General features: G+C 32.7%; 1 protein-coding gene and 1 pseudogene across 1 annotated transcript; both read left to right on the forward strand.

Annotated features, from left to right (window-relative positions):
* Positions 1 to 68: 68 nt before the first annotated feature.
* On the forward strand, positions 69 to 7,291 carry LOC128165263 (uncharacterized). Its single transcript, XM_052829642.1, has 4 exons — positions 69 to 273; positions 5,937 to 6,297; positions 6,420 to 6,603; positions 6,690 to 7,291. The coding sequence occupies exons 1-4, from the start codon at positions 269 to 271 to the stop codon at positions 6,887 to 6,889; spliced, it is 750 nt and encodes a 249-aa protein (XP_052685602.1). The 5' UTR covers positions 69 to 268; the 3' UTR covers positions 6,890 to 7,291.
* On the forward strand, positions 7,291 to 8,239 carry LOC128165265 (uncharacterized; annotated as a pseudogene).
* Positions 8,240 to 14,630: the final 6,391 nt, after the last annotated feature.

Consider the following 14,630-nt stretch of genomic DNA (forward strand, 5'->3'; position numbering starts at 1 on the left):
TAAACATTAAGAGAAGATTGGGTAAATTTAATTTAGTTACTAAATATTTTGGGGACTAAAGAATGGTATTGATCAAAGACATGGACGTCCTATGTAAAAGATTTGAGCATAGATATGAAATTCTTTTCATTTTCACGGTATAAGTGGGTTTAAAGTCCCTTATCTTAGCAACAGCGACGCTGATTCTGCGCAATGCACGTCTCGATATATTGACACTATTTAGAGAAGAATAGGACATGGATGCAGGATAGACAATAACACTCATAAAATGGGGTAAGTAATTTGAACAATTTTGATACCTAAATTAGAAACAGTGCAATTCATGTACATTTGTGTACTTTCGTTTTGCAACCTCTGTTCATTAGATCAGGAAGCACCTAAATATATCCCTCAGGAAGGAACAGAACACTTATGTCGGTGTAATAAACAATTTTTCGCATACCTTTTTTTCTGTACTCTTGATTTTAAAGCAGTCAGCATATATCAGGAAATGTACATTGTCATTATTTAGAATTAAAACATTACGACACATTGGTAAATACCGAGATAACATATCCAGGATTGAACACACAAATATATACGTATATATAAGTGTAAACGCTGTATGTATACGTATTTATCTACTTGTGCATACGATGTACAACGGGAAGTCGAACCTTGCATGTAACTGCTAGTGGTTGATATGTTGCAAAAATCTGCATCTTGCTTAAGTTTAAGCTTGCTTTATAATTCTAATAAAAAGGAACTTTTCTTAAAGCTGCTTTGGCAAAGCAACACCTTGCATAATGTAACAAGATCTTTTATGAAAATACAAGTCACAATTTACCGGAAAACGACGTTCAACCGATGAAATCATTTTCAATCAGTTTATCCTCGTTTGCACTTTTTTAATTTTCTTATTCTCCTAATGCATGGGTTGTCCCCGAATTGCATAAGCTGAGGAAAATACTTAAGTTTGTTAATTGTAATTTCGTAAGACAACTGTATTTTGATCGTTTGCCATTTGTCAAGCAGTACCCCAAAATTCAAATGCGTGCTTAAAATATTCCTTGAAAAACAATGTACCGGTAATTTATATCGACGAGTTTTGGCGGTGCAATGTGGGACGTCGAAAATAGCTAACTTTTACTTCGTTAAATCGTTGACGATAACATTCACATTCCCTTTCTAAATTTGTCCTGGTAGATACTCTTTTTTTAAACATGTACTATGTGTTAAAATTCATTATGCATTTCTAGTTTTGTTTTTAAAATTGTATTCGTTGCCTTGCAGATATCTTCTTGAAATGTGTTTTTTAGCAGCGTGTCATCAATTTCTTTCAGTATGAGTTTTTATTTTCATTTCATTTGGTGTCTTCATACTTGTCCCGAATTTTTTGATTTTGCTAGACTACTCATTCACAAAATGCATTTTTAGAAAATTTTGTTAATTTTAATTACCTTAATATTGGCTTAGGATTTGTTTCAATGTCTTTAATTTTTGGGAGTTGAATTTAATCAACTCTCCTATGCAGTTACTCTGACAAACCGAAAGTGAAACAGTGTTTGGACCAAAGCACAAATCATCGTCGCTGACAAGAATTAGTTCTTGAGAATAATTGATAAATTCGAAATAATGCATGCTAAAGCATTGTTTTTCAAGAAATCATATTTATAAATATCTTGAAAAGTCCGAAAATTCCTATTATAAAAATGTGCGTAATTCAAATACAGATGATATACTTGTACTTGTCATGCAAAATAACATATCATTGATTTTAAAATAAATAACCATCAATAAAATCAACTCCCGTCAGTTCTTCGGTACTTTGATGTTAGATATCGCTGCGCTGACTCAAACGCTAGTTTAACGTCGTCATTTTACTTCGATTTAACACTTCAACTCGTCACAAAACGCGATATAAAATCTATAAAAAATTAAATCTAAATGCTTTTTTAAAATTTATTCGAAATTACTCATCCTCGCGATTTTCATTTCGTTATGTTGATTTTAACTCTTCATTTTTGACATTGCGCTGCATGTCGAATTCAAGAACGAGAATTCTTTAAAGTTACGAATTTAATCGCAGACAATATTTAATATCAAAACATAAATTTAATGCAAATTACTTGTATCCTTTGTAACACAAGTTTCCTCTTTCTGTGTCTTTGATTAACTGAATATTTAGCACCACTTGTCTACGTTTTTTTGGGACAACCCTTGTACGTTCAATATCCGTGGAATAAACGAAGTCCATTCTATCCAACAAATAGTTTTGTGCAATTTGAAATCATGGAATGGACATCTCTGGACGAATGTGTTCGCTGTAGTAGGGTAGCCATGTGTTCTCAAGCGTTTTGTATGCAACTCATTCTTGACCGGCCTGTTCATTTGAAGTCCATTTATGTCCGTTGGACCTGAGCCACAATCGGACAATAACAATCATGAAAATTGTCAGCTGCTGTGTGGAACACTTCCGGTAATTATTTGGTTGTTATCCGGTTTAACTCTTATGTTACATTCTACAAGTATATGTATTTCTTTTTAAGTGTGTGAAAAATCTACCGCATTTGAAACAAATTCTAATAACGTTAACGCGCGTTGCACGATTTGTTTGCACCCATCGTTGCTTTTATGAGACTAAATAACACAATCACAGATCCCGGGAACCTCAAACAGCGCCGAGTCGTCATTCATCAATTCCTCTGTTGGACACCCGTTGACGGTATTTGGAAAGGTGTGCCTATGCATACAATGCAAAAGGGTACCAACTAAGACTAAAACATCTCGTGTTGCAGTTAGTTCCTTTAATATAGGGGTAAATATGTTGTTTTGCATCAACTGTTACTACAATATAAAACATCGAACCAAATCACCGGAAGAAATTCGTTGTTGCTGAAATATTTTTTGTTATTTTCCTAATACATGTATTTTGAGATGCGGAAAGCGTGTAATTATTTTTTTATATTTTAAAAATCATAAGAATAATATGATATCTATTATCATGACAGGAACACTTTTTATGAATAAAAAAATAACACTTTTTCAAACCAAAAGGTTTCTTGTTTGCAAAAAATAGCTATCGGCGCAGATTGTCATATTCTTTTTAATTAAGATGGCTCACTACACCTTGAAATATTTTCTCAAATCAGCAGAAAACTACTTGATTATAATGGATATCATAACGGATAAGAAATATTTAAGTCAAATAGGCCAAAAATGTGTAATTTTGATGAAAAATTACATTTTTGGAAATTTAATTCATTAAACATGAACAAAAGCTCCAGGCGGATTCGAACTTAGGATCTGCGGTTCAGAAGCCCAATAATTTAACCACTGAGCTACGACGATATACAACCGAATCGAACGAGATAAACAGTTTAACAAAACATTTAAATCGCCATCTTGTGACGTGATGTCTTAAAAACTTGGAGCGAGTTTGATAGAAAATATAGTTTTCGTTTTAAAAACGCGTGAAAGTAAGCTCATGGTTTCTCAATGTACAGAAGTCCGGGCCTTTTGAGAACCTTATTCCTTGTGAGAAGAGTCTTATTTGGGGACTGTTGTATAATTTTATCAACGTATGTTCCTAAGGTCAACTAAATAATAATATAAACAAGTTGCTGTCCTTTAAAAAAGGACTACAATACGTGGACCATTTGCATGAGTTTCCAACGAAAACGTTAAAGCCTTAAGATTATCAGAGATTCCAACGACTCTAGCCCTCTGCTTTTAACCACTAAATTAATTTGGACGTTGTATTACGTATAAATGTACATGTATGTATAGCCCTGACTTTTTTTCTCAGAATTTAAAGGATTCATACTTCTAAAATAATTATGACCTATCTATGAATGAAGTTTGCATATATAGTATCAGGCATTCGGTGAATTCTACTATTTGCGCACACATTACGATTCGCACTACTTTGTTAACTATGCAGTGACAGCTTTGTGTTAATTAAAAATTTCATATTTTGATGCATTTTCTTGAGATTAAAACTTTTATACAGTGACATAATTATTCAATCATACTTAAATGCTTAAAAAAATTTAATCGGGAAGTTCTCTAACCTCGCCTACTATGAAAGTAAAGTTAAGTTACATGTGTATTCGGAAAACAACCAAACATTGCAAATTATGCTATTTGATGCATGTTGTAGTTTCGGCATAACATTGACTTATTTCATAATACTGATTGTTCATATCACATGCCAATCATTTCTTTAATAGGAATACTTTGTTTCTGTATTGTTTACCGACAACTTTATAATTACAGCGCCTCTGAACTTATGTGTGCATTTAGCACGGAATTCCGATCCCGATTCAGATAAACGTGTGCTAGCCTGGTTCCCTGAGCTACCCATTACGCACAGGAACCAGGCTAGCTCATGCGCAGGCTGAATTTTTCCCATAGCATCCGGTTTAACCTCGCTTATATATTTTCTGCGTGGACCTCAGGGTCCACGCAAAAAACGGAGCCCCTAGCTTCATGAAAAAATGACAATAACAAACTGCCAACCATCTCAAAAATCCATAAAACGAAATACACTTTCAAAGGATAGCAACATATAGAGGTAAGACGCCTTAAAAGAAACCAATGGCCCTCGCTCATCAGAACTAATTACGTAATTTTTTTTCATATAGTAGTCTCATAATTTAAAATACAGTTTATGTACATATAGACATATTTGTATATTGAACTTCAAACCCCTCTTGGGGACTCGGTATTGGTCAAATGTCTCAGTTTTAACATTTTATAATCTTCGCTTCTTGAGAATGATTGTATAGTAATTTCATAATTTGTCGCATTGCTGATAATGAGAAAATTTTTAAGCATTTTCCCTTTATATTTCTATGTTAAACTTTGAACCCCTCTCCATGCACGGATCCAGAAAATATGTTCCGACTCCGCCCCCCCCCCCGCCCCACCTCTCTATATCAGCTTAAAATCTTCACTAAATATAGAAGCGTTGGTGTAAGTATTAGCATTTCTGGTTTGGTGGTTCTTGAGAAGATTTTATTATAAGGCACACAGTCTATTTTCATTGTTTTGTGATTATCCACCCTTTAAAATGGTTTCGCTCTTCGCTGTTCTTGTGTTTTTTTCTATGATATGGTGCCAAATATTTCTATTTGTAAATAACTACAAGAGATTGATAGGACGATGTTGGCATGTGATCGCAAACAATTAAACGACTGTTGTTGTACAAATACAAATCCGTCTTTAATTACGATACTGAATGTCATAATTATGCGTTGATGAATCGGGACTTCTTTTAAATTTTATTTTGTTGGTTCATTAAATTTGTGACAATTTGTTAAAGGTCCGACTACCTTTGACAAGGTAACAATGAATTGTTGCTGTGTTCTTTGTTTGTATACCAAACTCATAGGAAATGTACTGCACACCGCTTGCAGAACAAAAAATCATAATCTGTATTTTTGTATGAAAATGGATAAAGAAGTCAAGGATAAAATGCACTCACTAATTTATTAAATAATTATTGGGAAATAATCGTTGTTATCATATATCTCAATTTATTTTTAATGTAAAATTACAAATTAATTTGCTATTTTATATTGATAACTTTTACCGTGAAAAAGTTTATATGCTTTTTTTTCATGGTGAATAGTCATCAAAACTATCCACCGGAAGCGTGCAGTTTCACTCGCATAAGTCTCAAATCTCTTCTATCTGGTGTCACCACGGTGGCTTTATTCAATTCCGATCAGTCTTACTAGCAACTAACTGAACATAGCCTTACAATTAATATTTCCTTCTGAAAAAAAATTCACTGACTCTTGGATAAAACCAAGTTTATATTCCCCTCCACAGCAAGTTTTTTTTGTAGTTACTGTCTCAAAGGACAATAAATTTGCTATCGTCCTCAAAGCCAATAAATAGGTATTGACGAAGGATTTTGCTATAATGAATTTTCTTTTACAATATTTCAGGGTGATAGACAAGGTACCAGGACACGGGGAGGACGGATTGTACTCGTTTTCTTCCTGTCCGGTCACTCCTCGAGACAAAACTGGAAATCGTTTGGTGAAGTTCCAGGCTGTGAGTCGGTCACACCAAACACAGTCTCATCATTACATCAGAGTTAACTCCAAAGATCGACTTTCCCACATCAGAAGAAACATCAATTTACAGTTTAAGGAAAACTTTGAAAGAGGGTTCATTTTCCTGAGTAAGACAAGAGAAATTCTGAGATCAGATGAAAGAAAAACGACAATTTTTGACATATTGCCAAAAATCCCTGTGGACAAACCAACAGAAAATTTTCGATACCCGGATGTAGAGTACAAGCGGGTATGTCTTGTGAACAGAAATTATATATAGTTCGAAACTTTTTCAAAATTAAAAGTTTTCTTATATGGGGAGCTTGTTTGTTTTTTTTTTTGTTCGAATCCGGTTCTAATTGTATTTACTAGGTTTCACACACCTATGACGGCAGACGGTATATCGTAATGTGTGCATGTGTGGTGTTTCTGTACGAAAGAAGCAAAGTAAGCCAATGGCCTTCCCACGAGCTCAATCAGCAACTATGCGAAAATCTCCTAGAGGGTTTTTCATTGATACCAACAGATATTATGTTTTTGAAACCAAAGCTTATAGGTATGTTATTTTTTAAAGTTAAACAAAACAACGTCAAAATACTCCTTTAGTGTTTGTAAAACTTTATATTTTATTCATGGTTTTAGAATTTCAAGCAACTTTGCTTCATATAAACGCGGCATATGGAAACGTAAAGGATTTAGAAGAGGCCATCAAAAAACTTCCATACACACCAAACGTATATGACATATGCGACGAAAGAAATGCAACGCCACTACACTACGCTGCAGAAAACGGAAAGATAGATGCATGCGAGATTCTTATCAATGGTATTGGCAGGGATTAGATTTTTGTAAAAGATATGCATGGTAGATCGCCTAGACGAAAAGATGTAATCATTTACCTTCTACAGCTGAACTCGGAAGTTAGGGACGTGGATAACAAAGGAAACAGCTGTATTGATTTGCTTCTGCGACAACATGATATCGACATCCGTTATATTGCTTCCAACTTGCAAATAAGTTCTCTTGAAAAACACATGCAGTTCAATCTCTCTTACTTTATGCTTTATCCGAAGCAAGAAAAAATGACAATAACAAACTGTCAACCATCTCAAAAATCCATTAATTTTAATTTTCATGAATATCGCGTGTCCGACACCTCATTAAGATATCACCCGGAAACGAAAGTATTACACATAGACAGAATGAAGGACAGACAGGCATTTGCTTTTGAATTCAAATGTAAATAATAACCAAATTATATTCAATTCTTTTAAACTTTTTATCAGAGGGCACGACGGATATAGGTGTCATTGCGATCAAAGGTGAGAAAGAAATTCACATCGTAGAAAGAGCTTGTGGAGGCGCATTTGGCGGAGTCTACATCAACGAAAAATTTATACCGTGGCTGGAGGACGTGTTTGGAAAAGAGATTTTAAAGAAATTTAAAACAGAACATCGATCTGACTATATGTTGCTGATTGAAAATTTTGAAAACAAAAAACGTTTAATAGACCCTAGCACTGACAAACAGATATGCTTTCAGATTCCTTCATCTCTAAAATCAATGGCAGAAAACCTTTGGGAGTATTCTATCCAAGACCGGTTTAAAAAAATGAAAATAAATGCTGTGCAGGTTAAAGGTCGCGGGAAATTATTCTTCCCATCTTCATTTTTGTTAGAAAACTATTTTATCCCGATTGCTAAAAATGTTTTTGAGGAACTGCAACATATTCTCTCAAAACATGGAGATATCGACTGTGTGTTGGCTGTAGGAGGTTTGGCTCAGTCTCCTGCTGTTGTCTCTTAGATCCGCAAATACGTCAAACACATCCCTGTGTACGTTCCGTTCGATTCGTCGTGATGTATGGACATGAGAATAATATCATTAAGGCAAGAGTCTGTCCTTATTTTTATGGTATTCAAACGATGAGACCGTTTATTGAAGGAGATGATGAAAATAAAAAAGTTGTCCAATACGTTGCGTTATGTTTATATCGAAGAAAAACGATGTTAGGTATGTGACCGACAAGGGGTGCATTGAACACGGAACAATCGAAATTGAAGCCCCAGAAAATGGATTTCCGGTTCAATATGAATGTACTGTTGCACTTGAGTTTGCTGGAACAGAAATTAATGCTCGTTCAAAAGACAAGAAAGGGATTAAAACTATTAGACTGGAATTCATGAATTAACAAGGAAGTCATTCTCTTTATGCTTTGTTGTATTCTCAAATGAGAATTTTGCGTTGGACTGTTATGTTATTTCTATTAAAAAAGAATTAAGGAAGGAGTCTTCTCGTTATCAAACATACTTCTTATGATAAGAAATTCATGAAATTTTGACACAGTCAAACGGATCATATTATCAAATGACTCTATCAGTTTAATCAAATTTGACCTTTTTGTTATTGCATAAAGGTCAGGTCAAAGTCAATTCCTCAATGTAAAGGATGATAAAAATAAGTTTAGCTCTTTGTAGTTCCGTGGACATTTGTTTAATATTTGAAGATTCTATTCTTCAATGAAATGATAGAATATCAGAATGTCTATTAGCTTATACTAAATTGGAATAAATATTTATACTAAAATTGATATTGCTTAGGCCGCATTTCCTCTAATTTTCTCCCATTGTGAAGAAATATTGATTATTTTTTTATGCTTCCAATAATAAAACATTTCTGATTTTAATGAATTATGAAGACTTTATATAGAGATATAAATTGACCGAAAAGCTGACCATTTAATAAGAGAGAAAAACTGATTTTAGTGATTTTTTCACAAAAATCAATGTATAGAATGGGCGCTTTAAAAAGCTTATAAAAATATAATTTGATAGGCAAATCATATTTTAAAAACATATTCTGAAACCCAAGAATCATATTATTAGTTCACATTAGTAAAAAAAAAAACCCAACATTTAATATTATTGTTTTTAAAATGCTAGAACTATCTCATTTATCTGCAGCTATTCTGAATTGCGAAACATGTGATATTTTCCTTCACCAGTATTACGTCAAAAATATAATCCTTGTAAGATTCTAAACATTGATTACTTTTTCTATGCCAAGTTGTACGATAGAAAAAAAGAAAGAAAAATATACTATTTTAATTTCCTTTCATTTGATTTAATGCGCAATTAATTAAATTTACGTTTGACAAGTCGAAAACCAGAAAAAGACTCCTTCCTTAAGAAACACTATTCATACAAATCTGCAAAATTTGAAAAATAGCAGGAATTTGTCTATAGTCTGTCCCAAGTTATTGCTTCCATCATTTTTGATGATTTTTAATAAAAATACAGATGCCTGTGAAAGAAATACAGTTGAAATCGATGAAAGGGAATATATCCAAGATATCTTCATTGAACAATTATCCCTTTTCACTCATAAAATTTCACAGGAACGAAAACAATTTTCTTAAGGAGATTTATAATGGGAAATGTTAACATCTTTTCTCCATTCGGAAGTACTCGGGATGCCTCGCGCAATTTTTTTAACGTTATCATCCGGGCTTATTAATGGCTGATGCATTGCAAAATCTCCGTAGACTTTCAATTTTGGGATGTGTATTGAAACCTGAAGGGGTAGAGGGGGCGTTTCAAAACAGATAACCTGGACATTTTTCATATAAGTGGATGAACGTAGTTTGAGTACAAAGGTATTAACTATTATTGAATTATCAAGTAAAAAGTGGTGGAAGCAAGAACTCGGGACGAATATAATAAATTTTATTGATTTTGATTTACACCTAAACATGACTCAATCTGGTTTTCATAATTAAAAGGAATATGAAACATTTATGAAAATTCAGATTTCTACATTTATTCGTTGTTTGTTGACCGTTGATTTTTAATTATTTAGATTTTTAAAAAAAAATCCGTAAATGATATTGGCCAAATCTAGTGTGTAACGAGATAAAGAAAATAAACTGAGAAGTGACTTTTCGATGACTCCAATGTCCCAATTACATTGATTTGAATTTAAATTCTGTGAACATTGATACAAATGTTATAGATATATGATTTTAATACTTGACATTAGCACTATGTTAAATTTACATATAGAAAATGTTAACTTAGAACTTTTGTTCTAATTTCTTTATATTATAATGATTTGGATCGTGATAAGAATAATCGTCTGTTGAATTCAGACATCTGAAATGCATATCAGGGTCATATCAAGAATACGTCAAAGGTTGATCCATACAGTCTGCATAACTAAAGTAACAATCAAAGTACCGGGGTACTGACGGTAGTTGATTTTATCGATTGTTATCTATTTAAATATCAATGATATGTTATTTTGCACGACAAGTAGTATGTAATCTGTATTTGAATTACGCACATATTTATAATATGAAATCTCGGAATTTTCCGACCAGAATTTCGAGAAAACCCTATATAAATCATATGTTGTATATTATTAAAAGATATAATTTATTCCATCAAACGATGTATCTATTATTAAAATATTTCTAAAAATTGTAAGGATCCAAGCAATATTGAACTCTAAGCTCGTTCAACCAGACGCTCGGCTCCGACAAGCAAGAGAGAGTTTGTCGAAGATTTACAGAGACAGCGGGACGTCTGGTTGAATGAGCCTACATTGAACTCTGGCGTAGGAATACACACGACTACAAAATAATAGATTGTTCGAACTTTTGAAAATCTGACTATTTTTAGGGTATTTATGAATAAGTTTTCTTGAAAACAAAAACAATGCTTCAGCATATTTTACATCGAATTCATCGATTATTTTTATGAACTAAGTCTTGTCAGTAGTGATGATTTGTGCATAGGTCCAAACACTGTTTCACTTTCGGTTTGATTGAGTAATTGCATAAGAGAGTTGATTACCCCCCCCCCCCCCCCCCACAAAAAAGGGCGTATTGCTAACAAGGTTGAGTTTATCTTGATTCATCCACAAGAAAAATACACCAGAGGTGAGACAATATTAAAGGTATAAAGTTTAAAACATTGTGGTTTATTTTTAAAAATTGACAATGAGGGTCTGTGTATGACCGATAAAATCTAATTTCTTGTTAATGTTTGCCATCTACATTTGTTTGACACTACAGAAATGATTTAAATGATATCTGCGTAAATTGACACAATCTTATGAAATCAACGTTCATGAAATCCAAGCCCGAAAAATAGAACAATGTTTAGTCATTTTAGGTCCTGTTTGATGGAACACGATTGCCTAAATAAAACAGAGTTGCATGAGGTTCTATTACAAGAAGTAGCATGGAATAAATTTGTTAGTTAAACAATAGGCAATTTCTACGACGAATAAATTTTGTTTTATGTACTAGTATTTGGAAAAACTTTTGCTTTATATTCTTTAAATCTTAGATTATGAACGCAACAATTTTTTTTTCATTTTTTTCAGATTTTTCATATCATGCTCTTTTATAATTAGAATTTGGAATAAAGAAATAAGACATATACACATAGACCTATTGGTTATCACAAGATATCCAAGGGCTGTTTAATTTATAATGTGTAGTGTAGCACAGCGCAACCACATTTTAAAAGAATTTGTAAAATATATTACTTTATGCCCATACATTGATCTTAACAATTACCAATAAAACCTATTCCACTGATAAACTGAAATCTTTTGTTCCATTTATGAACTGCATCTTGTAAATTGTTCACCCTAAAAAACATCTAAATAGTCATTGACGAAATAATGTCAATTATTAATGATGAATAAAAAAATTGCACAAATAAACAATATCACAAACAGGGAGATCTCTGACAAAGTAAAAAATAAGGTGGCATAGACTGTACATAGTTCTGCATAAATACTGACAACCATGATGCACACAATGTAAACATTAGCATGAATTTCTGATATTGGCACAGTCTATCATGACTTTTTAAAGAATAAAAATATTTACAAAGCAACCAATAGCTTAAGTTACTAAACACGTCCTTATCAAACTTAAATGAAAACAAAAATGATATTCACGTGATCAGAATACTTGCATTTCATTGGCTAATGGCAAGGTACAAGCACAGACATTTATAAAAAGGTACAAGATCGACGATTTAGCCAAAAATTACCATAACAATTGGAACTATAATTAGAATTTCTAAAAATAGAATAAGCGATACAATGATGATATAAACATATTATTCGCCAATAATATTTCATTTGGATAGCTCTATTTAACACATTTCATACTGTAAAAACACGAGTCTTTAGTTCCACATAGTTTTGAACTTAACGTCATTTCAATTGTCTTTAACCATTGTTGTAAAAATGGTTGGATACGGGTTACGATTATCAAAGAAATAAGACCTTGTTTAAAAGTTTGCTAAAAACCAGGTCATTCAATGATGAATTGGCGGAATTTATTGTCTCTGAAGACAGTTCGAGAGTGGAGAAAGACATTTTTGACTGGTACAGAGTCCTTCAAAAATACAGCAAATTCTAGCCGACCTGTGACTGTAACAAGCTGGACAAATGTCTCAAAATTCAGGGAAATGATTAAAAGTGATGACAGATACACAATCGAAACATGATATTGCAAACGCTGTTTGCATATCCCTATCGCGGATGCATTGCATTTCAAAGCTACTTTAAAAATATGTCTGTCACATGGATTATACGCAGCATTGATAAGGCGTCCCGATGCTAAAATACGGCTGGAAAACGATATTTTTTGATTCATGGCAAAAATGATTTTACCAGGAGTATTTCTTTAAATCTATGTTATATTTATTGACATCGATGTTAAACATTATATTTGATGCATTTTTGTGACGTCATATGTACTTCGTAATCACGTGACAGGCGAATCCTAATATTGCAAATGATCTAGTTAAAACGCATCGGCGCAGGTGATTAATGACATTAAATCATACATATTTTTAAGAAAAATCCTTTGTTAAGTCATAAACTTTGAAGTTCTTGCTTGGGAAAGAAATAGATATTTCGTTTATAGAAGATATTGTTGAAACATTCCACAAAATCATCAAAATAATGCACATTTTTACTAATCAAAAGCGATTTACAAAAAATTTGGGTAAATCCGCAGGTTTCCGCAGCACGATTCACATTGGTATTTATATTCTCTACCAATTTTACGTAAAATATTTTAAAATTGTGTTGATCTTTCACCTGCGCCAAGCTGGTTTTACATGCATTAAAATTTCTTCATTCAGTTGTTTACACGTAGCAGGGAGAGTCTCCAAACCACTAGTTTATAAATAGTCTTTTACTTAAAACGAAGGTTTAAAACTGCCGATTATTTGATACTGGTTTTTAATATGAATGAATTCTGTACGTCTAGAATTTACTGCAGCATCTATATAAAGGAAACATGCGGTATTATACTGGTTTGATATAATTCACTTTTAACGTTAAGATACATTCCCTGAGAACTATCGACAGGAATGCAGATCATGACGTCAAAGTTAATTATGACGTCATATCGTATGAAGTACAGACAAGTGACTTTCTACATATCGCATCGGGAAGCCTTAACATGCCCGCGTACATTTCATTGCAGATTACAAACTAGTACAAATACAAACGGCTAAGGAATACCTAGAAATGTATCAGAAATTGAATTAAACATTTTGCAAATATTGTTCCTTGTGACGAAACATGGGTGCACTGTTTTGAACCAGTTAGGAAGTTTGAAATATAATAAGGCTCACTTAACACTGTAGAAGGCCTTAAGTTGCCAAATGAACCATAAGTACAAAAGTGGTTCTTCATTGCATATTCTTGTCATGCAATGATATATAGTTCAAATTCCGTACTGAAGAGCGAAAGTGTTACAAGTCGGTATTACTGAGATGTTATAGTAAAGAAGCTTAAGAAATATTATCGTAAACGAACCCCTGTGTCAGGATTTGGGCGTGTTCGTATACTTTAATAAAATGCTCTACCACATATATCTGAGCATAGCTTGTAAAACTTTTTTCTAACCCCATGTGACTTTCCTTTTTTCCAAAAAGTAGAAAGTTTTTATTTGGTAGTCGTTACAAGTCCTGAGAAGACATCAGTCGGTTCCATATACGTCTCCCTAAATGAGTATAAAACACATTTTAGAAAGATATTAAAATAGCGAAATTATAAATTTTAATCCAAGGAGAAGACTTCGAAGGGATGTAATGTTCATATTACTATTTGAGTAAAATGAGATATCGTACAATGCAAATGGCATATCGGACAGCCCCTGTAATGGTTATCACAATACGTTTTAATAAAATGAATGCAAAATCAAAACAACTTTATGAGTTAAAAAAGTAAACTATATACGTAAAGATTTGTGTATTCTAATTAAAATTAAAAGCTTTTTAGTAAAGAAAAAGATTTGCCGAGAGAAATTTTCAAGAATATTATTTACTAAGCAGTAATTAATTAATAAATATTGCATTGAGGTCTATTAGGCATTTATCAAAATAAAAATTGAATCCTAAGAATATCAATAAATGCTCGGTGAAAAGATGAATTTAATTCTAAGGAGTACAAAAACTATCGAAAATAAGTTTTATATCGTATATATATTTATTCAGATTAAAATCAAATGGGGCAACTCTTAGAGTACAGGAAAAGGTCATTTA

The sequence above is a fragment of the Crassostrea angulata genome, chromosome 10, assembly GCF_025612915.1.
Source record: "Crassostrea angulata isolate pt1a10 chromosome 10, ASM2561291v2, whole genome shotgun sequence".
NCBI lineage: Eukaryota > Metazoa > Mollusca > Bivalvia > Ostreida > Ostreidae > Magallana > Magallana angulata.